Here is a 23,678-nt window from a genome sequence, read left to right as displayed (position 1 = left end):
TCTCCCTCTTTCTCCTTCCCCTTCCTCTAATCTTTAAAAACAAATACAGTAGTACCTCTTTAAAAAACAAAAACAAAAAGCAATTTCCTCCTAAACTATATAAGAAATGTGGAGTCATTATCACACCTTTAAAAATACAAAAAAAGAGAAAAATAAGCTACATATAATCCCATTGAAACTCACTCTTAGTATTTGATGTGCTTTTGCCTTCTAGTGTTTTTTAGGTGCATTTCTATGTACACAGACTTTATTATAAATTTGAGATCTCAATTATCATGTGGTTCTTTAGTTACCATATGAACATTTCTAGGTCACTGAAGAATCTCTGAAAGAAGGGATTGTAATGACTGTATCATATTCTACAATACTGATGCATTAAAACTATCCTCATCTTTTGCTCATTTAGGCTTTGTTCAATTTTTCTCTTTCAGACATAAGTTCTGATCAATCTCTATGCAAAAACCCTTGAAAATATCTTATGATATAGTCATAAAATTTGGAATTTCTATGTTAAAATGGACTGCTAAAACTGAAATTGAGAACAGGCTGACAGTGACCAGAGAGGAGAGGGGAGGGAATTTCAAAGGAAAAGGGGAAGGGTTTAAATGAACAGATATAGAAGACACATGGTCAACAACAAGGGGGGGTGTGGAAACGGGAGGGAGGTGGGTAGGGCTGGAGTGGGCTGGGATGGGAGTAAAAGGCAGAAACCTGTACTTGAACAATTAAAATAAAATTTAAAAAAAGAAGAAGAAAAAAGAGAACTCCACAGCTATGAGTTCATGTGTGGAAAGAAATTCATGCTTTTAATCGCTAAGTGTGCACTCCTCCAACTAACAGACAAGTAATATTTACAAAATTTTATAACTTCAAGTACCCAACTTCATTCTTTCCTTAAAACAAATACTTTGAAAAACAGTTTAAAAAGTTAGATGACTATTATGTGAGTAAGCTGATTTTAACCATCGAATATTATAATCTCCCATTAACTGGATCTTAAAACCTACTAGGCATTTAGGAGTGAGGGACTGTGGAGGTTTCATTTAATAAGCAATATACATACATATTCATAAAATTAGGATGTAAGAAACCTTAGATAAAATTAAAGCTTATTTCCAAAAAATTTTCCAAAATGCCACATAAAGAATATGATGCTAAGCAGATAAACAGGATAAATTTAGCATATCTTGTCATTAAACCACCAAATGATTAAAGAAAAATTTCAGAAGTTACCAAAATCTCTATACTACAAAGTACAAAAATTTATTTTTACCAAGGCTCAAAAAGCCCAGAGGTATAACCTGTGAAAAGGTTGCCAACATCAGCCCTACCACCATAGATCGGTGATTTTCAACCTTTTCCATCTCATGGCACACATAAATTTATTACTAAAATTCTACAGTACACCAAAAAATATATATTTTTTGCCAAGCTGACCAAAAAAGTTATAATTTGATTCACGCACAACGATGGCTATTGTTGTGTTGGCTGCTGTTATTTGTTTCACTGACAATCTAAGAGAAAAGTTGTTAGTGCCCCTGACTAAATAGTTACTGCATGTTTTAAAAATTCTTGTAGCCATGGCACACTGGTTGAAAATTGCTATCTAGACAGAGGTGTGTCTTACCTTGAGGGTCTGCCTTTTTGTAAGCATTCCCAGCATCCACAAAGCTGGTAGCAGAATCATGTTTGCCCTGAAGCTGCATATGGAGCTTGGCTGCCTGACAAAATGCATTTCCTGCAGCTGAGGAAGATAAAGTACTACAATTAAACAGAGAGGCACAAGTATCCCCACAGAACAGTCCATGCTCTAAATGCTAGACCTACTCCTAGAAAGTTCCATTCCACTGAAAAGAAGCACTCCAGTCAGAAGCACATGAAAATGTGATCTAGTGTATCTTAGGTGTATATAGAAATAACCGGAATCAGTCAAAGATTGATAAAAGCTTCTCTCAGTCACAGAGGACCTCCCAAGAGGCCCCTGAGCAATAAGCCTCCATTCAACGGCAACGGCCTAATCCTAGGCTGTTCAATTCTGTTCTACAGAGTATACTGAACAATGACTGGCAGATTTAAGCTACTAATGTTTAAACAAAGGTAAAATACTGAGGTCATTTATTTGATCATCTTTCTATCTTACGGTGTCCACTGGACTTACTTGTGATTGAAGAAAACTGCTAATGAAGGCTTCATGGACAAAAATTTCTCAAAGAATGATAATTACACCTAGAATTATGAAATTCAGTTTTTTCATAAATTTATTACACAATATGACTGCAATTTATAAAAGGTTTAATCTGTCTGTATTTCACTTAGTCTGAAAACTCATACTACTTCCCTGCAGAATCACAAATGGATTTGGTTATGGGGTGCTGACCATGTCTTTTTTGGAATGTAGCACAATGTGAAAGGTTTGTGCACTAAAATTTTTTCAGAGAAGGTTCTGGATCCAGGACTATGAATTCTGGAGTGGCAAAAAAAAAAAAAAATGAAGGAAGGAATCCCTAATAGAGAAGTCACACGAACAAGGAACAATGCTTGAAGGCAAGAAAAGACTGAAACTAAGCCGGAGAGAAGCCCATGCTTGCCTGTGGGAGGAGGAATGAAAGTACAGGGGCGGTGAAAATCAAGGCTGATGATGCCGACAGGTCAGTTCAGGAAAGTTAAATGTTAACATGAGAAACCTGGGCAAAGATGAATCTACTTCAACACCAAGTTCTCAGTTCAGAGAGAGCACAGCACCATGACAGTGCCTCAGAAAAATGAGCACCACAGACTGGGAAGCACAAAGGCCTATGGAGACACAGCTCAGTAAGATCTGGAATAGGGAAGGCAGTACCAACAGGAAAGAAGGAGAAAGAATTTGCTCCACTGGAAAAAGCAAAATTAAGAATATTACAGAACCTTTTGGTCTTAAAAAAACATATTTCAAAAATATACAGAATATAGTGTCAGATGCCTAAGTACCCACTGCTGGTATTAAATGTTTACTTTAAATTCCTTTTTAAAAAGAGATAAAACATTCATTTCCATTAAAGTTTCACCTACTGTCCGCTGTCCCTAACCCTTTTCCAGAGGTAACCACATAGTTCCCACTCGAGATAGAAAAAAAGGTAGTACAAACTTTCCAGCCAGCCTGCCCAGGTTTAACTATTGTTCTGTATAGAAAGAATGCCCAGATAGTTCTGAAAATATTTAACTACCAGCATGAACAGAGAACCCCTGCCCACCTGGCTTTAACCCTTTCATGGGTGAATCATGAGGCTGGGGTTCCCAAAGGAGGGGCCAATGCCACTTCATGGGTAGTGGGCAGGCACCTGAAGTACCTGGGGCAGCAGCTAACTTGTAAATAGCAGTTCAGGAATATATCAGCTAAATGGAAGCTTTGATGGGTTCCGCCTTGGAAGAGTACAGTGATAACTTGGATCTCCTGAAGTAAAGCGTTTACAACAGACTGGCTCCAGTTACACATCATTATTATTATTACAGGAAAATCTACCCTACATCTACCAATAGCAGTGGTTTTGTAACAGGGCACAGCAAAGAGGGGGCCCCCAAATAAGGGATTTGGAATGGGGTCCAGAACTCAAGCTGTCCAGGGAATATTAGAAAGACATATGTCCTCATCCCTTACTGCTCCCACCACAGGTGTCAGTTGAGGGAAGGAACAAATGGAGCAGGGCCATTGAGAGTTGTTTTCCATAACAACAGTTTTGCAGGTAACCTCTAGAATGGTCACTTATCTATAACTTTTAACTGGTTTCATAGATATGTTAAATAGCTGTGGCTATATACTGAGCCAGGGAGAAGGGAGTGACTTCCACCCAGGATGTAACTGGGAGGCAACACCCCCTGGTTACAGGGCCTGCCTGAGAGCTTGGAGATAATTGGCTCTACTGGATGGGGCAATGCATGCCCAGACTCACTATGGCAGTCCAGTAAAGCTGGGAGGATAAGGGAGTCCTGGCAACTGTAGGTGATTGTGGGAGGAGTCAGAAATGGGGCTGTAAAGAAGAACTAGCTCAGGGATTTAAACACAGACTTGGCAGCCATTGGAAGGGAGAGCCACACAGTTTTGGCAGAGTGAGGACCTCCTCTTGGCCATGTGAGAGAAAGAACCATGTCGCTTTGCCAAAGTGGGGACCCCTCGCAGCCATGTAAGAAGAGGAGAAACCATGGGGTTTTGGCCAGAGTGCAGACCCCTGCAGCTTTGATAGAAGAGGCCCACGCAGCTTTGGGAGTGTTCCCTTTGGCCAAGTGGCCTGGGAAGCAGGAGAGACTTTGCCTGGAAGAAGGGTGAAAGAACTCTTTGCCAGTAGGTCATGAAAAGGTGCTACACGGCTTTGGAGTAATTAGAGATCCTGCCTGGAAGGCAACACAGCTGACAGTGCCAGCAACCTGAATCACGGACATATGCTTCTTTTCCTGAGATACGGTACCCGGAATTAGGGCAGCGTGGAAGGAAGTGCTGTGGGCGTCCATGGTTGTTATCTTAAAGGACTTTGATATATTAATGGGGACATTGGGTCACTACTTCAAGTCTGTATAGCTTTAAATAAACCTTTCCTTTCCTTTTCACAAATCTCTGGCATTGAGAGATGTCTTTCCTCTGATGGTGGACAGATGAGCCCAGTTAGGTATTAGGATACCGTCCTTGGGAGGGGCCCCTGTTGTTCTGTAAGTTTTTGGCATCCCTTGGTGGGCCAAATTTTGGATCTCCCTTGGACCTCTGTTCTGTAACAGTTTGGCATATTTAAATGTTATCATTTCCTTTAAAACTTACAACTTTTCTCTTCCACTGGTAATTTCATTTCTGCAGTTTATCTATGTTGACCCATTATGGTCCAGCCTTTCCCCACTGAGTATAATACCACAACATCCAGGCTCTCTGGGGCAGTATTTCCCCAGACAATATTAAGTGCTTTGATTTTACAGTTTCATGCTCCCACTTCCCAAAACTAATTCCTGGCTTACTTATTCACAGAACATTCACTCCAATCACTGCTAATAAATACCAGCTTGATTTCTCCAAACTTAGAAGTGTCTTTAAAGTAGCATATAGTAAAGTCATACAACTTCTCAAGTTAAATTTCTTCACCTGTAAAATTGGTCTAATACCTGCCAGGATTATCTCTCAAAAGCTAAGTATCAAACAAATTAGCTTAATCTTTATAAAAGAACTTTAAAACTATAGAGGTGCAGTAGTGTTAGGATCACCACTGCTGCAACACAAAAATAATTCCACACAATCTAATATTTATTCACTTACTACACAAATATCCTCAGCATTTACCGTGTTGCAGGCACCAGTCCAGCCCCTGAAGGTATAGCAGAGACGAAACACAGAAACATCCTAGCCTTTTATGGTTGACACTTTAGTGAGGGGACAGTACATAATAAAAACACACACACAATATAAATTAGTAAACATTGTACACTTATTTTTGCTACATGGTAATAAGGGCAATGCAGAAAAGGGAAGGGAATTTCCAGGAAAAAGAAGATTGCTATCTTTAAAAGGGGTGGCCAGGGAAGACCTGAGAAGACAACATTTCAAAGGGATAAAGGAAACAATCAGCCACACTCTATTTTGGAGAAGAGAGTGCACGAAAGGCTCTGAGAAGGGAGCCAGGTGAATGAGGGGAGTGGGTAAATAAGGGATCAAGGAAGAGATAGGGATCAAGGTTCAGGTAGATCCTGAAAGGCCACTGTTAAGGACTCTAGCTCTTATTTAAAATGACATAAGCTGACTTATGGAATTTCCTTAGTGTTAGTATAACAGGGCGCAGCCAAGAGTAGGGCCCCCAAAAGGGATTTGGAATGGGGTCCAGAACTCAAGGTGTCCAGGGAATATTGGAAAGACATATGAGATGTCCTCACCCTTTACCACCCCAACAGGTGTCAGTTGGAGGAGGGAACAAATAGAGCAGGGCCACTGAGAACTGTTTTGCATAGCAACAGTTTCACAGCTAACTTCTGGCATAGTCATTTAACATATCTATAACTTTTAACTGGTTTCATGGATATGTTAAATAGCTGTGGCCATGCTCTGAGCCAGGGGGATGGAAGTGACTTCCAACCAAGATATAACTGGGAGACAACTCCCTCTGGTTACAGCACCTGCTTGGAGTGGATTGGCTCCACTCCACAGGGCCATGCCTGCCCAGACTCACTATGGCAGCTCAGTAAAGCTGGGAGGATATGGGAGTTCTGGCAGGTGTTAACAGATTGTAAGAGGAGTAGGAAATGGGACTGCAGAGGAAGACTGGCGCGAGGAATTAAACACAGACACCACAGCCATGTGAAAGAGGGAACCACTGGGCTGTGGCAATGCAGAGAGAGCCATGTGCTTCTGGCAGAATAGGGACTGCCCCCCACCCCGCAGCCATGTAAGAAGAAGGAAGAGAACCATGCAGTTTTGGCCAGAGTGCAGACCCTGTATCTTTGGTTAAGGAGAACCATGTGGCTTTGCCAGAGTTAGGACCCCTGCAGCCATGTGAAGAAGAAAGCCACGAGCTTTGGGAGAAGTGCAGACCCCTGCAGCTTTGGTAGAAGAGGCCCACGCAGCTTTGGGGTGCTCCCTTTGGCCAAGTGGCCTGGGAAGCAGGAGAGTTTGCCTGGAAGAAGGGTGAAAGAACTCTTTGCTAGTAGACCTCATTGAGAAGGTGCCACATGGCTTTAGAGTAATTAGAGATCCTGCCTGGATGGCAACACAGCTGACAGTGCCAGCAACCTGAATCACAGACATGTGCTTCTTTTCCTGAGATATATACCCCAAATTAGGGCAGGGGGAGAAGGAAGCGCTGTGGGCATCTGTGGGTATCCTAAAGTACTTTGATATATTAATGAGGACATTGGGTCACTACTTCAAGTCTGTATAGCTTTAAATAAACCTTTCCTTTCCTTTTCACAAATCTATGGCATTGAGAGACGTCTTTCCTCTAGCAGTGGACAGATGAGCCCAGCAGGTGATCAGGACAGTATTAGTATATCATCCCTGAAGGGGATGGGGGGGCCTGTTGTTCTGTAACAGTTTTTGGCATCCCTGGGTGGGCCAAATATTGCCCCCCTTGGACCTTTGTTTGGTCACATTAGAACATCCTGAAGTGAACCCTGGCTCATGGGGTTCACTACTTTGTGGATGGGGGAGAGATGTTCACATGGACTACCAAGTCCTGTGGAGGAAAAGGGACACCATGGCTTCTCTCTCAAGGGGAGAAAAAGCCTCAGCCCTCACCTTGGCAAGCCTTTATTGCTTTTCTGGGCACACTACATGATGGTCCTCATTTACTATGCACAGATTCCCTTTAGGAGGTCGCCTTTTACAGAAAACAAAGGAGCCTATGCTGCTAATCGCACCACAGAAGAAGGATATTTGCAAATGAAAAGGAAAAAGTGGTTGAACCTGTTACACTCCAAACTGGGGGAATTTTAGAATAGATTGTAGGAAGTTATAGTAAGCACTTGCTGTCTCAATTCAGGGTGAGGGAGTTGTAACAAAAGCAAGTCTCAAAGTGGCCTAGGTACATTGCAGGCCTGATTCCCCATGAGAGAACCTATCCATGGACCTGGGTCCTGTGCATCTCTGAGTGGGAGGTGGGCCCATCTCCTACAACATCTGATTACCAGATAAAAGAAATAAGTGATCTTTTTGAATAAGATCACTTTTCACCTCTGATTACAAGACCTGAACAAAACAAGTAAATGCTGGAATAATACCTTTTTTCTCCTCCATTTTTTTGCAGTACATTATAATTCAGGTATAAGTGCATTCTGAAAACATATAGCATAACCTTACAAAACTAAACTTCTAAAAAAAATTTAAAGCCAGAAAAAACCTTTCAGGTTCATCTAGTTCAACAGCATTATCTTCATTGAAATGATTTTAGAGAGCTAGCTTTAAAAGCAAATGGGTAAATCAAAACATTATACAACTTAAACTTACACAATATTTTATGTCTATTATATATCAATAAAGCTGGAGGCAGGGAGCAAATGGGGGAACAACCGTGGGGTGGCCAAAAACACCCTTCTGTAGGTAATGTAGCAGGTATAAGCTAGGGCCAGAGACCATGTCCCTGTGAAGGCCACCTCCATTTCACTACAGAAATACCCTACCATGACAAAGTCCCTTTTTCTAGGGGTGGAGATAAACTTGGTTCTCAAATCAGTGATACAGACATGCCCTGTCAGACCAATAAAAATAATAATTCTGTTCATTTTTATGTGTAATTTCACTAGGCAGAGAGCATTACTTTAAAAAATAGTAGTAAGTCTATTGGGATTTATATAAACAACACTCCCATAATCATATTTCTCAAAAAAACCACAATCAGTTATCATAGAGCTGTTCTCAGAGTAAGAAACAGAAGTTCTCTAATGTTTAGGTAAAGAAAAGCAAGTATTTTTATTCATCCTACTTATTTTCATTGAATTTTACCACAATTTTCAATCTTTATGGCAACATATTACTTGAGTACATTTGTAAGAAGCAAAAATTACTCTTACTGTATGAAGTGGTTTATAGAAATTATAACAGACCCAGTCCTTATGTTTCATGTCAGTATTTCAACTTCATTCACTAAATGAATGTCCTTCAATTCCAGTTCATGGTGGCCACACCAGTTATTCAGCACTGACATCAGGCTTGGGGCGAATAGTCTTACTCTCTAAGGGAATAGCAGTCATTTCCTCCTTCAAAATAATTTTAAAGTTAACTGCCTGAAAAACAAGCAAACAAAAACTGTATACATACCACTCCAATTTTTAGCCATCTTGAACATATTTGCAGCTCTGGTATACATTTCACAAGCCTCTTCTATTCTTGCATTTCCTCTGAGAAAAATTCAAAAATGGCATTAAGTTTTACTATAACAATCATCCATGTCCCTTAAACAATAATTATTTAATTAGCACATATAATACTACAGGCCAGATAACAGTACAGAATCTTAACAGCTGCTTAAAGGGGATATTCTTATTCCTGTTTTCCAGATGAGGAAACTAAGGCATACACAAGTAAAGTAACTAGCCCAAGGTCACATAGCAAAGATATCACAGAACTGAGACTCAAATACTGATCTGGCTGACTCCAGGTCTTTATTCTTAACCAGTCATCTCCATGAATGAAAACTTAAGTGTATGTTGATCTGAGAAATTAGAACTACATTTTTCAAAGGAGACAAAAATTGGAAGTATAAAGATATCTTTACCACATTAATTTCCAAGAGTTTAGCACTATGCTTACTCAAGACTTAAAAATAAAAACAAACCCTGAAGCTAGAGCATATAACAAAGTGCCACACAGTTCTATGCCTACATTATCTGTTAGCTGTGTGGTAGGGAACACACCCTTCCCCAGTTTGGAAGGGGCTATACACTCATCCCATGTGGAAATACAGCCTGAGAGGAAGCAACTCCACTGCTGCTTTCAAAACACATACTTCTGGAAAGTTCTTCAGCAGCTGATTCCATTGAGGAACAGTTTTAGTTGCTTAGAAATTTCTTCTTACAATGTATTTCAAGGATCTAAACTGACATTTATCCAAAGAAGATATACAAATAGCCAACAACACATAAGAAGATGCTCAACATTATTAACCATCAGGGAAATGCAAATCAAAGCCACAAATGAGGTACCGCTTCATTCCCACTAGGAGGGCTAGAATCAAGAGACAGGTAATAACAAGTAATAGTAAGGATGTGCAGAAATTAGAAACCTCACTTATTGCTAGTACCAACATAAAATGGTTCGGCCACTTTGTAAAACACTTTGGCAGTTGCTCAAAAGGTTAAACACAAAATTACTGTACGACCCAGTAATTCTACTACTAACTATATAACCAAGAGAAATGAAAACATAATGTCCACAGAAAAACTTGTATACAAATGTTCACAGCAGCATTATTCATAATAGTCAGAAAGTGGAAATAACTCAAATGTCCAACAACTGATAATGAATAAATAAAATGTGGTATACACAGAATGAGATATTAAACAATAAAAAGGAATGAAGTTCTGATACATGATACAATGTGGATAAACATTGAAAGCATTACACAGGGGCTAGCACAAATAACATCCCTTTTTATTACAAAATCTTTCAGCACAAAATCATAAGCACGTAATTCTGTAACATAACAATATCACACTCAAGCAAACCATTTGACATTTTAGGTGAAATGTTCAAATTAAAACTATAAATTATCACACCCATATTATTACACTACCAACCACACTCAAGCAGGGGTTAATTCTTTTGAACCCTGTATGTTAAGTGAATGAAGCAGTAACAGGGTGCAGAACATGGTCTCCTGAAAACCTCCACAATCCTTGACTGGGGGAAGGGAAGACCAGATAGTACAGCATTTAAGATACACTGCGTAACAAAAGGCATGTTAATCACCATGCCTTACTAAAGAGAAGATGGTTGCTGCCCAGGGCAAATTGTGTTCATAACTTTGAGAACATTCAGGGACTTGTGACATAGGTAGGGGAGGTAGATGCCCACCCTGGATGCACCTGTGTCACTGGGAACTCTTGCCCTGACTAAAGATGGCAGCTGAAAGAGGGTAAAAGACACTGGGGAACTGACAAAAATAGTGGATGCTAATTTATAAGAAGGGCTGGATATGAGATCACACAGGAAGTTCCAGGCTAAGCATTTAAATTAGGGTTAGCTGAAGGTTAGGAAGAGAGAGCCACATGGTCTACAGTGGAAGAGGAGGTCCACTGGGAGTTCTGAAAATAAGTGAATCTGCCACAAGGAGGTTGGCCAGGAAATCTGCCTGGAGAAGACAGTGACAGAGCTTATGGAGCTACAGGGACCTGCCTAGCAACCCAGATTCTTGAGATGCTTGGGACTGAACTGTAATGGGGAATGCTGAGCTACAGAATTCATTTTTTCTGAAAGACTGTACCTCTGAGTGATATATACTGAAACTAGCCTGGTTTGGCAAAGTGAGGAAGGACTATATGTTTTTGGTGTTTTTAAAGGGAGAAGGACTTAACAGCAGAAATCTGCCATTATTCTAAATCTGTATAACCTTAATTTTTTAAATTTATTTATATTTTACATTTTATTGTTTGTGCTTTTATAGTTGTCCAGTTTTTCTCCCTTTGTAGCCCACTACCCAGCTCCCAACCCCCACTTTCTCATGATATCCCCACACCATTGTCCATGTCCATGGGTCATGTATATATGTTCTTTGGCTACTCTATTCCCTATGCTGTACTTTACATGTCCATGATTGTTCTGTAACTTCCAACTTGTACTTCTTAATTCCTTCACCTTTTACCCATCTCCCTGACCTCCCTTCCATATGGCAGCCATAAAAATGTTCTCTCTGTTCTGCTTGCTTATTTTGTTTTTTTAGATTCAACTGTTGATAGATATGTATTACCTGCCATTTTATGGTTCACATTGTTGATTTTCTTCTTCTTAAAGACCTTTTAACATTTCATATAATGCTGGTTTGGTGATGATGAACTCGTTTAGCTTTTTCTTATCTGGGAGATGAACCCAAAGAGGACTACTACACCATGACACATCATACTTAAAATGCCACCAAAGATTAAAGACAAAAAGAGAATCTTAAAAGCAGCAAGAAAAAAGCAGTTAGTTACCTAAAAGGAAGCTCCCATAAGATGGTCAGCTGATTTCTCAAAAGAAACTTTGCAGGCTAAATCTCTATAACCTTTAAATGAACAACCCCTTTCCTTGTTCACCAAACTCTTGGGCTGGGAGTTACGCTTCTTGGTGGTGGGCAAGCAAACCCCACAGCATTGGCAGGGTTCTGTAACAAAGCCAGTCACACAAAAGCTCATACTGTATAATTCCATCTAAATGAAAGGTATAAAGTAGGCAAATCCACAGAGACAGGAAAACAGATTACTGGCTGCTTAGAGTGGGAGTATTGGGGGAGAAAGGGGGCGTGGGAGGACAAAGTTTCTTTTTGGGTTATAAATATGTTCTAAAATTGACTGTTCTAATGGTTACATAGCTCTATGAATATGCTAAAAATAACTGATTTCTACATGTTGAATGAGTTAACTTTATGATATGTAACATTATATATACACATATAAAGAACAAACAAAAAAACCTTTGGGGGCTATGTCACACAGTGAATGACTGAATGGCAACAAGCTGTACCAAAAGTGCAAGTGTCAGAATATGCAATGCATTCTCACACTCTCACCTCAGGTTCATTTTCCTCCACTTCAACTCAATCTCCCCACCATGTATATATACAAATTGTATTGATTGATTTTTAGAGAAAAGAAGGGAGGTAGAGAGAGAAAGAGAGAGACATCTATTTGTTGTTCCACTTATTTATGCATCCATTGGTTGATTGTTACATGTCCCTTGACTGGCACTGAACCTGACACCTTGGTGTATCAGGATGATGCTCTAACTGAATTACCACACCAGGTGTGTGTGTGCATTTATATTTTAAACAGTTAGCTAATTTCCGCAATGCAACATTCCTAACACACGAAAATTTTCATCTTAGCCATGACTCCTTGGAGCTAACAAAGGCTTGTAACTTTCTTAGGTCTTGTTTTTCTACAGAATACCAGGACTCTTTATAATTGTAGTACAATCATTCTTTTTTTTTAATTTGTTCAAGTACAATTTTCTGTCCTTTACTCCCATCCCACCCCACCGTGCAAAGGGCTCCCAACCTCCCTACCATTTCCACCCCTGCAAGTTTTTGTCCATGTGCTCTCATACTAGTTCCTGTACAAGTACAGTTTTCTGTCTTTAACTCCCATTCCACCCCACTGGGCCAAGGACTCCCAACCTCCCTACCATTTCCACCCCTGCAAGTTTTTGTCCATGTGCCCTCATACTAGTTCCTGTAAATCCTTCCCCTTTCCCCCTGGAATTCCCTCCCCTCTCCCCTCTGGTCATTGTCAATTTGTTCTGTATTTCAGTGTCTTTGGTTATATCCTGTTTCCTTGTTTGCTTTGTTGTTTCAGTTCCTGTTAAAGGTGAGATCATATGGTATTTGCCTTTCACCACCTGGCTTATTTCACTCAGCATAATGCCTTCCAGTTCCATTCATGCTGTTGCAAAGGGTAGGAGTTCCGTCTTTCTTTCTTCCGCATAGAATTCCATTGTGTAAATGTAGCATATTTTTTGGTCTATTCATTTACTGGTGGGCACCTACATTGCTTCCAACTCTTGGCTATGGTAAATTATACTGCTTGAACATTGGGGTGCATAGGTTCCTTGGATTGGTGTTTTACAGTTCTTAGGATATAATCCTAGCAGTGAAATTGCTGGGTCAAAAGGCAGATCCATTTTTAGTTTTCTGAGAAAATTCCATAGTGTTTTCCGTAGAGCTTGTAACACTCTGCAATCCCAGCAAGAGTCAACTAGAGCCCCCTTTTCCCAACAGCCTCTCAAAAACTTGTTGTTTGTTGCTTTGTTTATGGACATTCTGACCAGTGTAAAGAGGTATCTCATTGTGGTTTTAATTTGCATCTCTCTGATAGCTACCAATATTGAGCATCTTTTCATGTGTCTCTGATTCCTCTGTATGTCCTCCTTGGAGAGATGTCTGTTCAAGTCCTTCGCCCACGTTTGGATTGGGTTGCTTCTCTTCTTACAGTGGAGTCCTGTTAAGTTCTTTGTATATTCTGTAGATTAAACACTTGTCTGAGGTATAATTGACAAATATGTTTTCCCATACAGCTGGTTCTCTTGTTATTTTAATACTGCTTTCTTTAGCTGTGCAAAAGCTTTTTATTTTGATGAGATTTCATTTGCTTATTCTTTCCTTTATGTCCCTTGCTCTAGGGGACATATCAGTAATAATGTAGCTGTGTGAAATAGCAGAGATTTTCCTGCCAATGTTCTCTTCTAGGACTTTAATGGTGCCATGGCTTATATTTGAGTCTTTTATTCACCTTGAATTTATTTTGCGATCTGGTGTAAGTTGGTGATTGAGTTTCATTTTTTTTTTTTGCACGTAGCTGTCCAGTTCTCCCAACACCATTTGTTGAAGAGGCTATTTTTTCTCCATTTTATGTTGCTGCCCCTTTCTCGAATATTAATTGACCATAGATAGCTGGAGTTATTTCTGGGCTCTGTGTTCTGTTCCATTAGTTTATGTGCTGTTTTTATGCAAGTACCAGGATGTTTTGACTACAGTGGCCTTGTAATACAGTTTGGTATCGGGTATTGTGATCCCACCTACTTTGTTGTTCTTTCCCATAATTGCAGCTACTATTTGGGGTCATTTATGGTTCCATATAAAGTTTTGAAGTGTTTGTTCTATGTGAAGTACATCATTGGTACTTTAATAGGTATTGCATTGAATCTGTAAATTGCTTTGGGTAGTATGAGCATTTTGATGGTTAATTCTTCCAATCCATGAACATGCTATATGTTTCCATTTGTTTGTGTCTTCTTTGATTTCTTTCTTCAGTGTTGTATAGTTTTCTGCATATAGGTCTTTTATCTCCTTGGTTAGGTTTATTCCTAGGTATTTTAGTTTTCTTTTTGCTATATCAAATGGGATTTTTTTCTTGATTTCTATTTCTGCTGTTTCATTGTTGGCATACAAAAATGCCTTTGATTTCTGGATATTGACTTTGTATCCCACTGTTTTCCTAAATTCATTAATTAGTTTGAGCAGTTTTTTGGTAGACTCTATAGGATTTTCCATGTACACTATCATGTTTCCTCCTTCCTGATTTGGATGGCTTTTATTTCCTTTTCTTGTCTAATCACTGTGGCTAAATCATCCAATACTATATTGAATAGAAGTGGTGAAATTGGACAATCTTGTCTTGGTTCTCATCTTAGTGAAAAAGATTTTAGCTTTTGCCCATTGAGTATGATGTTGGCTGTAGGTCGCTCATTTATGGTCTTTATGTTATTGAGGAATGCTCCCTTTATTCCCACTTTGCTGAGTGTTTTTATCATTAATGGGTGCTGTACCTTATCAAATGCTTTTTCTGCAGCTATTGATACGATCATGTGATTTGCTTTTGTTTATATGATGTATTACATTTACTGATTTGTGAATACTGAACCATCCTTGCATGCCTAGGATGAATCCCACTTGGTCATGGTGTATGATCTTTTTAATGTATTGTTGGATCAATTTGCCAATATTTTGTTGAAGATTTTAGCATCTATGTTCATCAGTGATATTGGCCTGAAGTTTTCTTTCTTTGTTGTGTCTTTATCTGGTTTTGGGATCAGGATGATGCTGGCTTCATAAAAAGAGTTTGGAAGTCTTCCATCACTTTGAATTATTTGGAAGAGTCTGTTAAGAATAGGGGTTAGCTCTTCCTTAAATGCTTTGTAGAATTTTCCTGTGAAAACAACTGGTCCTGGATTTTTGTGTGCTGGGAGATTTTTTGGTTACTACTTCAATTCCATGTGCAGTTATTGGTCTGTTCAGGCTTTCTGCTTCTTCATCAAGTTTTGGAGGATTCTATTTTTCTAGAAATTTGTCCATATCACCTAGATTTTCAAATTTCTTGGCATATAGTTCTTCATAGTAATTTCTTACAATCTTTTTTATTTCTGTAGTGTCAGTTGTAATCTCTACTCTTTAATTTCTGATCGTGTGTATTTGGGTCCTCTCTCTTCTTTTCTTAATGAGCCTACTTTAAGGTCTGTCAATTTTATTTATCTTTTTAAAAAAACAGCTCCAAGATTCACTGATCCACGCTGTTAGTCTCTATGTCATTTAATTCTGCTCTGATCTTGGTTATTTCCTTTCTTATACCTGCTCTCAGCTGTCTTTGTTGTTGTTCCTTGAGTTCTTGCAGGCGTAGAGTAAGGTTGTTTGTTTGAAACGTTTCTATCTTTTTTAGATAGGCCTGTATTGCTATGAACTTCCCTCTAAGGACTGCCTCTGCTGTGTCCAAGAAGTTCTGGATTGTTGTGAGTTCATTTTCATTTGTTTCCAGAAAGTTTCTGATTTCTTCCCTAATTTCATGTTTGACCCATTTATTCTTTAATAGCATGCTATTCAATGTCCATAATTTGGAGTGTTTTGTTTTTTTTCCTTTGGGGTTGGTTTCCAATTTTAGTCCCTTGTGGTCAGAAAAGATGCTCGGTATGATTTCAATTTTCTTGAATTTTTTGAGGCTTGTTTTGTGTCCTATCATGTGGTCTGTCCTTGAAAATGTTCCATGTGCATATGAAAAGAATGTGTGTGTATTTAGCTTCTTTGGGATGAAGGGCTCTATATATATATCAGTTAAGTCCAATTCATCTAGGTTGTTGCTTAATGCCGCAATATCTTTGTTGATATTTCGTTTGGCAGATCTGTCCATTTTTGATAGTGGGGTGTTAAAAATCCCCCACTATAATTGTGTTGCTGTCAATATCTTTCTTGAAGTCCTCTAAGATTTTCTTTATACATTTGAGTGCGTATATACTTACAATGTTTATGTCTTCTTGGTGGATTCTTCCCTTGAGTATTATGAAGTGACCTTCTGGGTCTCTCTTTATGGCCCTTTTTTTGAAGTCTATTTTGTCTGATATGAGTATTGTTATACCAGCTTTTTATTCCTGGCTGTTTGCTTGGAAAATTTGTTTCCAGCCTTTCACTTTTAGTCTATGTAGGTATTTTCTCCTGAGGTGTGTCTCTTGTAGACAGCATACATGTGGGTCATGCTTTCTTATCCATTCAACTATTCTATGTCCTTTGATTGGAGCATTTGATCCACTTACATTTAAGGTTATTATTGATAGGTACTTATTCATTGCCATTTTTGTACTTGTGTTCCTCTCTGTTTCTCTCTTTTCCTTCCTTTCCTTAAAGCAGTCCTTTTAGCATCTCTTGCAGAGATGGTTTGGTGGAGGCATATTCTTTTAGACTTCTCTTGTCTTGGAAGCTCTTTATTTGGCCTTTTATCTTGATTGAGAGCCTTGTTAGGTGAAGTAGCCTTGGTTGCAGGCCTCTGGTTCTCAGTACTTGGAATATTTCTTGCCATTCTCTTCTTGCTTGGAGTGTTTCCACTGAGAAGTCAGCAGCTAACCTTATTGGGGCTCCCTTGTATGTTACTTCTTTTTTCTCCCTTGCTGCCTTTAAGATTCTCTCTTTGTCTTGGAATTTTGCCATTTTAATGATGATATGTCTTGAAGTGGTCTGCTTTGGGTTCCTCTTGACTGGGACTCTCTGTGATTCCTGGATTTGTGTGACTTTTTCTCTCATCAAATTAGGGGAGTTTTCCATCACTACTTTTTCAAATAGGTTTTCTATTCCTTGCTTTTCTTCTACTCCTTCTGGTATTCCTATTATTCAGATATTATTACATTTCATATTGTCTTGCATTTCTCTTAATCCCTCTTCATTCTTTCTGAGCCTCTTTTCCTTTTCTTGCTCTTTCTGCATATTTTTTTCCTACTTTGTGCTCCAAGTCGCTGATCGGATCTTCTGCTTCATTGATCCTGTTTTTCATTCCTTCAACTGTGTTCTTCAGTTCTGAAATTGTATTCTTCATTTCCTCTTGGCCCTTCCTGATAGGTTTTATTTCTGTTTTCATGTTGATATAGTTTACAATGAGTTCACTGTAGTTTTCCTGTAGTTTGTGGTAGCTCATTGTGAACTCTTTGAACTTCCTGATGACTAGCTTTGAATTCAATATCTGATTGTTGACTTGCATCTATTTCATCTAATATGCTCTCTGAGGCTTCCACCTTTCCTTCCATTTGAGGATTGTTTCTTTGTCTTTCCACTGTTTGTGAGACTCTTCTTGTTAGCCTCAGCTTCTTAAATTGATCTGTTCTGACTTAAATTGATTTGTTCATGGTGTGAACTACTGTGGTATAATACCTGTGAGATTCAGTGGTGTAGTCTCCTTTATCTCCTAAGCTCACCGGTCTTGGGCTGTCCTTTAAGTTGGCTCTGTGTCTGTCTTTGGGTTTTGATTGTTTTCGGGTCTTTCATTTGTGGGTCCTTCCCACCAGCTGGTTAACTGATGGTCCCTCTGTCCACCTCCTGTTTTAATTTGTTGTGCTGCTGAGGGCAGGTTGTGTTGAAGCTAGTTCTTTCATGTGTACATGGTATTGAAGATTCTCTATTGCTCTTGTTCAGTTGTTTGTACTGGGTAGTTTCTCCACTATTTACTTGTATTTCCAGATAGGTCCTGGATTGAGTTTGTGTTGTTTCCACTTCCTCCTTCACCTTCTTCCCTTCTTATCTATTGGTGGTTCCTTTGTTGTTGGGTTTCCTCTTCCAGTGGGTATCCTGGTGTTCACCGCTTCCACCTATTCTTTTTGTGTGTGTGATCAGTTGAAAGGGCAGGCGAAATGGTTTATGACAGCAGGAAAGTATTCTGTGATATTTACAGTAGCAGCCTATAGAGAAGAGATAGGAGATCTTTAGGCTATGTATAGTACTAACCATAGTCTTCAACTCAACTAGCCAGTTTTAAGAAAGGATGGACAGAAGATAAGAATCTTGGGGGGGAAGGTTTGTGAGTTGGATCTAGAAAGCAGTGAGGTTGTGGGAGGTCAGATTCTGAGGTAAGGTGAGAGTAAAGGTTAGTAAATAGGTGTAGTGTTTGAGCAAATAGAGTTAACCACTACAGTAATAGAGTTCAGGAAACTGTAAAGTGGGCTAAGATCTGGGAGGGGTGTTGAGAAGTATTTGCAATAGTATAGAACAGGTGTTATTTACAATAATATTAGAGCAACAATCATATGAAAGAATATATATGATCTGGATAACATGAATAGGGGGTGTAGAACTTTGAATAGTGTGCTAAAGGAACACAAGTGTTGTGAAGGATAGTAAATTAACAATACACTGGGGAAGAGAGAACAGGGGAAAGCTGTCAAATAATACAATATAAACAGCAAAGGTAAAGAAGACTACACAGAAAGAGGAGGAATACAAAGATACTATTAAAATAAAAGTTGTAAGAATAATGAAAAAATACAAATATGTAGTAACTTGTAGTTTATCTGCTATAGCAAAGTGAAATTTGTCTCTCTGTCTCTACTGTTGGGATGCCCCCTCTTTGGGTGTGGTCTTTTCACTATTCCAAGTTTTTTGTTTCATTTGTGGCGGGGGGGGGAGGGGGAGAAGGCAGGAGAAGGGAGGAAGAAGAGATAAGTTTGGAAGGAAAGGAAGAAGGAATAAAAATAAAAGGAAAGGGGGGAAAGGTACTAAAAGACAAAAAATAACAAAATTAAAAAAAATAAAAGATTACTTTAAAAACAAACAAAGAAAAACAGCACCTCTTGTTGGTTTCGAACTGGCCAAACTGGTTTTTCTGGTCTCGCTGTCTGCAGCAGGGTGAGGGGAGATTAGTGTGGCCTTTCTCCCTTCTGGATGCGTACTCAGCCAGTCTTGCCAGCACTCTTCCAAGAGCTAGTCTGGCTCCTCTCCCCAGTACCCCATGCAGGGGATCCAGGTCCTCTTCAGGGCAGTCTTTCTGTGGCGGTCATCGCTATGGGCTGGGGTGTGGGTGCCTGCACCAGTCCAGGCTGTGTGGGTCCCTCAGGCTTGGGCAGGAACCCTTCCCAGTGCTATGGGGGAACTCAGGGCCTTTCGCCTGGCTGGGTGGGGAGTAGGCCAAGCAGCTGTCACAGAGGAATTCCCCAAAGAGTTTTACTTTTTGAGAAATTCTTTCTACTCAAGCCTGCTGCTCAGTACATCCCAATTCTCCAGTCAGACCAGTGACTATCAGGGTCAGAGCCCAATGCTGTGACTCTCAACTCTCCCAAGCCAGTGACCACAGACTCCAAGGGGAATTACAGCCCTTGTGTGTTTGCCTCTTTGTCCTTATTCCCCTTTCTGCAACTTCAAGCAACCAGGTCTCTCCCGGTGTTGCTCAAACCCCGCTTGGCAGGGGAGGGAGGGAGTAGGAGATCCAGCTCTCTCCCAAGGACCCTGTGGCAGTCCCATAGCTCCCAAAGAGTTTGTGGTAGCCCCAGCACCAGGCATAGGCTGAGGCTGCCGCTGCCCCTGGGACCTTATTGTCCTGCAGCCGTCTCCTTACTGTCTGGTTTTTCAGTGTCCACTACAATTTCTGGTCTCTTATTTTCATATATGTTGGGGTTCTGTTGGCTGTTTGCTCTGTTCCTCCATAGATCGGCCAGGTTTTCTCCCATGTGTAGGGGAGAAGTGGAATCCACTCCGTCCTACTCTGTAGGAGTAGCCATCTTCCCCAATCACAATCATTCTTATTAAAGGTTTCCATGTAAAACTAGCTCAATTAAAATCTACTTTATCCTGTTGTTTTCGCAGATATAGCATGCCTATGTTATACCCAGTTTTAGGTTGAATATTTCCACATTACATCATTTTCACTATTACAACAAGCATGATAAATGCTATATTAATTTTATGGAAGAGAAAATTATGCCTAGACATTAATAGCTTGCCCAAGGTCATTTAGCCAAGGTCAGTGGTGGAGTTGACACTTAATTTCAAGTTTAGGGACTTCCGCCAAGATGGAGGCATAGGTAGAGACGCCATGCTTTCTCACAAAACCAAGTTTAGAGACGACAAAATATTAGCAACAGAAAACACAGCCAGAACACAGAAAATTGAACTTTTCGGAAGGCTGTTAACAACAAATTCTTCAGCCTGACTGGTAAGAGGGGCGAAACCAGCAGCTAGCAGAGCAGGGTAGCACAGGAAAAATCAGTCAGGCGGACTCAGGTGTGCGGAATCCAGGCCCAGGGTTGGACCTAGTGAGAGACACAGCGAGCGACCTCGGGGAAACAGCGAGGGAGCAGGGCTGCAGGTTGACTGTGGTCACGCATTCATGCTCGGATAGACAAGCGAGGGAGTGGGCGACTGGACGGGACCCAGCCGGTCTCCACGGCGGGTGGCAGCGGAGCCGCCATTTCCCCGCTCTGACCCCACCTCCACATACAGTGTCATAACCCAGCGACCTGGGAGTCCAAGGCTCAGTTCCTCATACTTAAGGGGCACAAACAGACCAAAAATGGCTCAAGAAGATCTCAAAGCCCCAGAGCCCTTAGATCTAAGTGATAAAGAAATTGCAAAACTCTCAGACACACAGTTTAAAACACTGGTGATCAGGATCCTCACAGAACTGGTTGATTATAGCCACAAATTAAAGAAACATATGAAGGTGAAACTAATTGAAATGAATGGAATTGCACAGGAAACCAATAGGGATGAAAAGGAAACTGGGACTCAAATCAATGGAGTGGACCAGAAGAAAGCAAATAATGACCAAACAGAAAAGAGCGAAGAAGCAAGAATTCAAAAAAATGAGGACAGTCTTAGGAACTTCCAGGACATCTTTAAACGCTCCAACATCCAAATTATAGGGGTACCAGAAGGGGCAAAGGAACAGCCACCAGTGGAAAACTTATTTGAACAAATAATAAAGGAGAATTTCCCCAATCTGGCAAAGGAAATAGACTTCCAGGAAATCCAGGAAGCTCAGAGAGTCCCAAAGAAGTTAGACCCAAGAAGAAACACAACAAGGCACATCATCATTACATTAGCCAAAATTAAAATGAAGGAGAGAATCCTAGAAGCAGCAAGAGATAAGGAGACTGTCACCTACAAAGGACTTCCCATCAGACTGTCAGCTGATTTCTCAAAAGAGACCTTACAGGCAAGAAGGGGCTGGAAAGAGGTATTCCAAGTCATGAAATCCAAAGACCTACAACCAAGATTGCTCTATCCAGCAAAACTTTCATTTAGAATGGAAGGACAGATAAAGTGCTTCTCAGATAAGATCAAATTCAAGGAGTTCATCATCACCAAGCCCTTAGTATATGAAATGTTCAAGGGACTTATCTAAGAAAAAGAAGTTGAAAAAACATGAACAGTGAAAGGACAGCAAACTCACAGTTATTAACAACCACACCTAAAACAAAAGCAAACTAAGAGGACAGCTAGATCAGGAGTGGAAACATAGAAATGACGATCTCAAGGAGGGTTAGCAACAGGGGAGTGGGAGGAGGAGAAGGGGGGAGAAGGTACAGAAAATAAGTAGTATAGACAGTAGATAGAAAATAGATAGGGGGGCAAGAATAGTATGGAAAATATAGAATCTAAAGAACTTGAGACACATGGTTATAAACTAAAGGGGGGGTAATGGTGGGGACGGGGGTAGGGTGGAGGGGAAGGAAGGGGGGAATAGAACAACTGTAATAGCATAATCAATAAATAAATAAATAAATAAAAAGACAAAAAAAGTTTAGGGATCATTATAAAAATATTAAGTAAAATAATATTTCTATACTTAAGACCCTCACTTCTCCTAAAACAAAAGTAATTTTTAAAAGCACTACAGAAACTCACTTGTCATAAATAGAAATTAAGTTTAAAACTTAATAAAAATGTACTTTTGAAGTTATCCCAAATGCCTACTCTTTTATACATATGAAAGTCAACTTTTATAAGTTTAAGGACAAATATTCAGAGTTCATAATAATTTAACTGAATGTTATCCAGAGACCACATAGTGAGGTTGAAGATCCTAAAAAACAGAAATAAGTTTCTGTAAGAATCTACATTATAAGTGGTACAATGTATACACTTAGCACTAAATTGACATTACAAAAGCTAAACTGAGCCAAATTGACTATTTTTTAGTATTATAGTATCTTGACTTTGAAAAAGAAAAAAATGACCAGCCTGCATAAAAACCAATACCACCAGCCCCATTACCAAGCAGTCCCAACCAACCTTTCCCCTACCCTCCAAATCCTGGGGCAAGGCTGACCTCTTTCCTCTTTTTGACCATGTTTATTCATCTATCATTCACTGAGATCGGTATGTCCCAGAAAACAATGTTCCTGCCCATGAGGAGATGATAATGCTAAGAAAAGAATATTAAACTTCAGGTTAGAAAAAATCAGGGTGTTCAAGCCGTGGCCATGGTCCACTGAGGAACTTTGGTCACAGTCACATGTCCCACTACACACCAGTGAATAATGGAGCGGTGTCTTGAGTCCTTGAGTCTAGCCTGTGAGTCCCTGCTTCTAATTACTTTGCTATCCTGTTCATTCCAATTTAGATGACTGGGGTGGGGTATGTGAATCAGCTCAGGAAAAGTGTAGTCCATTATTTCAGAGAGCTCAGTTGATATCTGAGCATTACATGCATTACATGCAGACAAGTAATCTGTCTTTTAAAAATCAATTAATCATCAAATAATCTAAAGTTGGTTTTTTCTTATAAAATTACATAAAGGAAACCTCATTTAAAATGGAGTTGGGAAGCCCTGAAAAGGGGACCATCTCACCCACCTACCACTTGTTACAGCCTGAATAACAGCAGGAAAAGGAATAGTTATTTTAACAAGGGAGGACATTAACCACTTGGAATTTCATCTCCTACTTTTAAGACAAAGGAGGAAGATCCCTCCCTGCCCCAGGAACAACACACTAATCATTACTTATAGCCAATGAGAAACTACCAAAACTTCAAATTTTTGTTCTTCTCCAGTGAACTTTTGTTCAAAACAACCCTCCCCAATTTCCTCCTAAAACCTAATAAAAAGGAAGCCCCTCTCCTTTGTTCTCCAAACTGGCCATGGTTTTGCCATAGCTTGCTTGTCCCAAATTGCAATTCTCTGTCATTCTCAAATAAACCCACTTTGCCTGTAAAATAACTGATTGTTTTATTTCGAGAGTCAACATTACTACCCAGAATAACAACTATTTTGGAGCACTGTGAAACACTGGCAACTACAATACATGC

At 39.8% G+C, this 23,678-nt stretch overlaps 1 protein-coding gene across 4 annotated transcripts in view; it reads right to left on the bottom strand.

Moving 5' to 3' along the window:
• NAPB (NSF attachment protein beta) overlaps positions 1–23,678 on the bottom strand; it is an 82,839-nt gene that overhangs the window by 34,906 nt on the left and 24,255 nt on the right. For 2 of the 4 annotated variants that reach the window (XM_037148398.2, XM_037148401.2), the window contains exons 2-3: positions 8,756–8,835; positions 1,628–1,744 (exon numbers count right to left, since the gene is read on the bottom strand). In XM_037148398.2, the coding sequence (XP_037004293.1) occupies positions 1,628–1,744; positions 8,756–8,835 (197 nt within the window). Of the gene's footprint in view, positions 1–1,627; positions 1,745–8,755; positions 8,836–23,678 lie in introns of those variants that run through there. The other 2 variants (XM_037148400.2, XM_037148404.2) reach the window with 2 other exon arrangements.

This window comes from Artibeus jamaicensis, unplaced genomic scaffold (assembly GCF_021234435.1).
Source record: "Artibeus jamaicensis isolate MK-2021 breed Jamaican fruit bat unplaced genomic scaffold, CSHL_Jam_final contig_320, whole genome shotgun sequence".
Classification (NCBI taxonomy): Eukaryota; Metazoa; Chordata; class Mammalia; order Chiroptera; family Phyllostomidae; genus Artibeus; species Artibeus jamaicensis.
The sequence above is the reverse complement of the archived record's forward strand: the minus strand, read 5'-3'. Positions and strand labels throughout refer to the sequence as shown.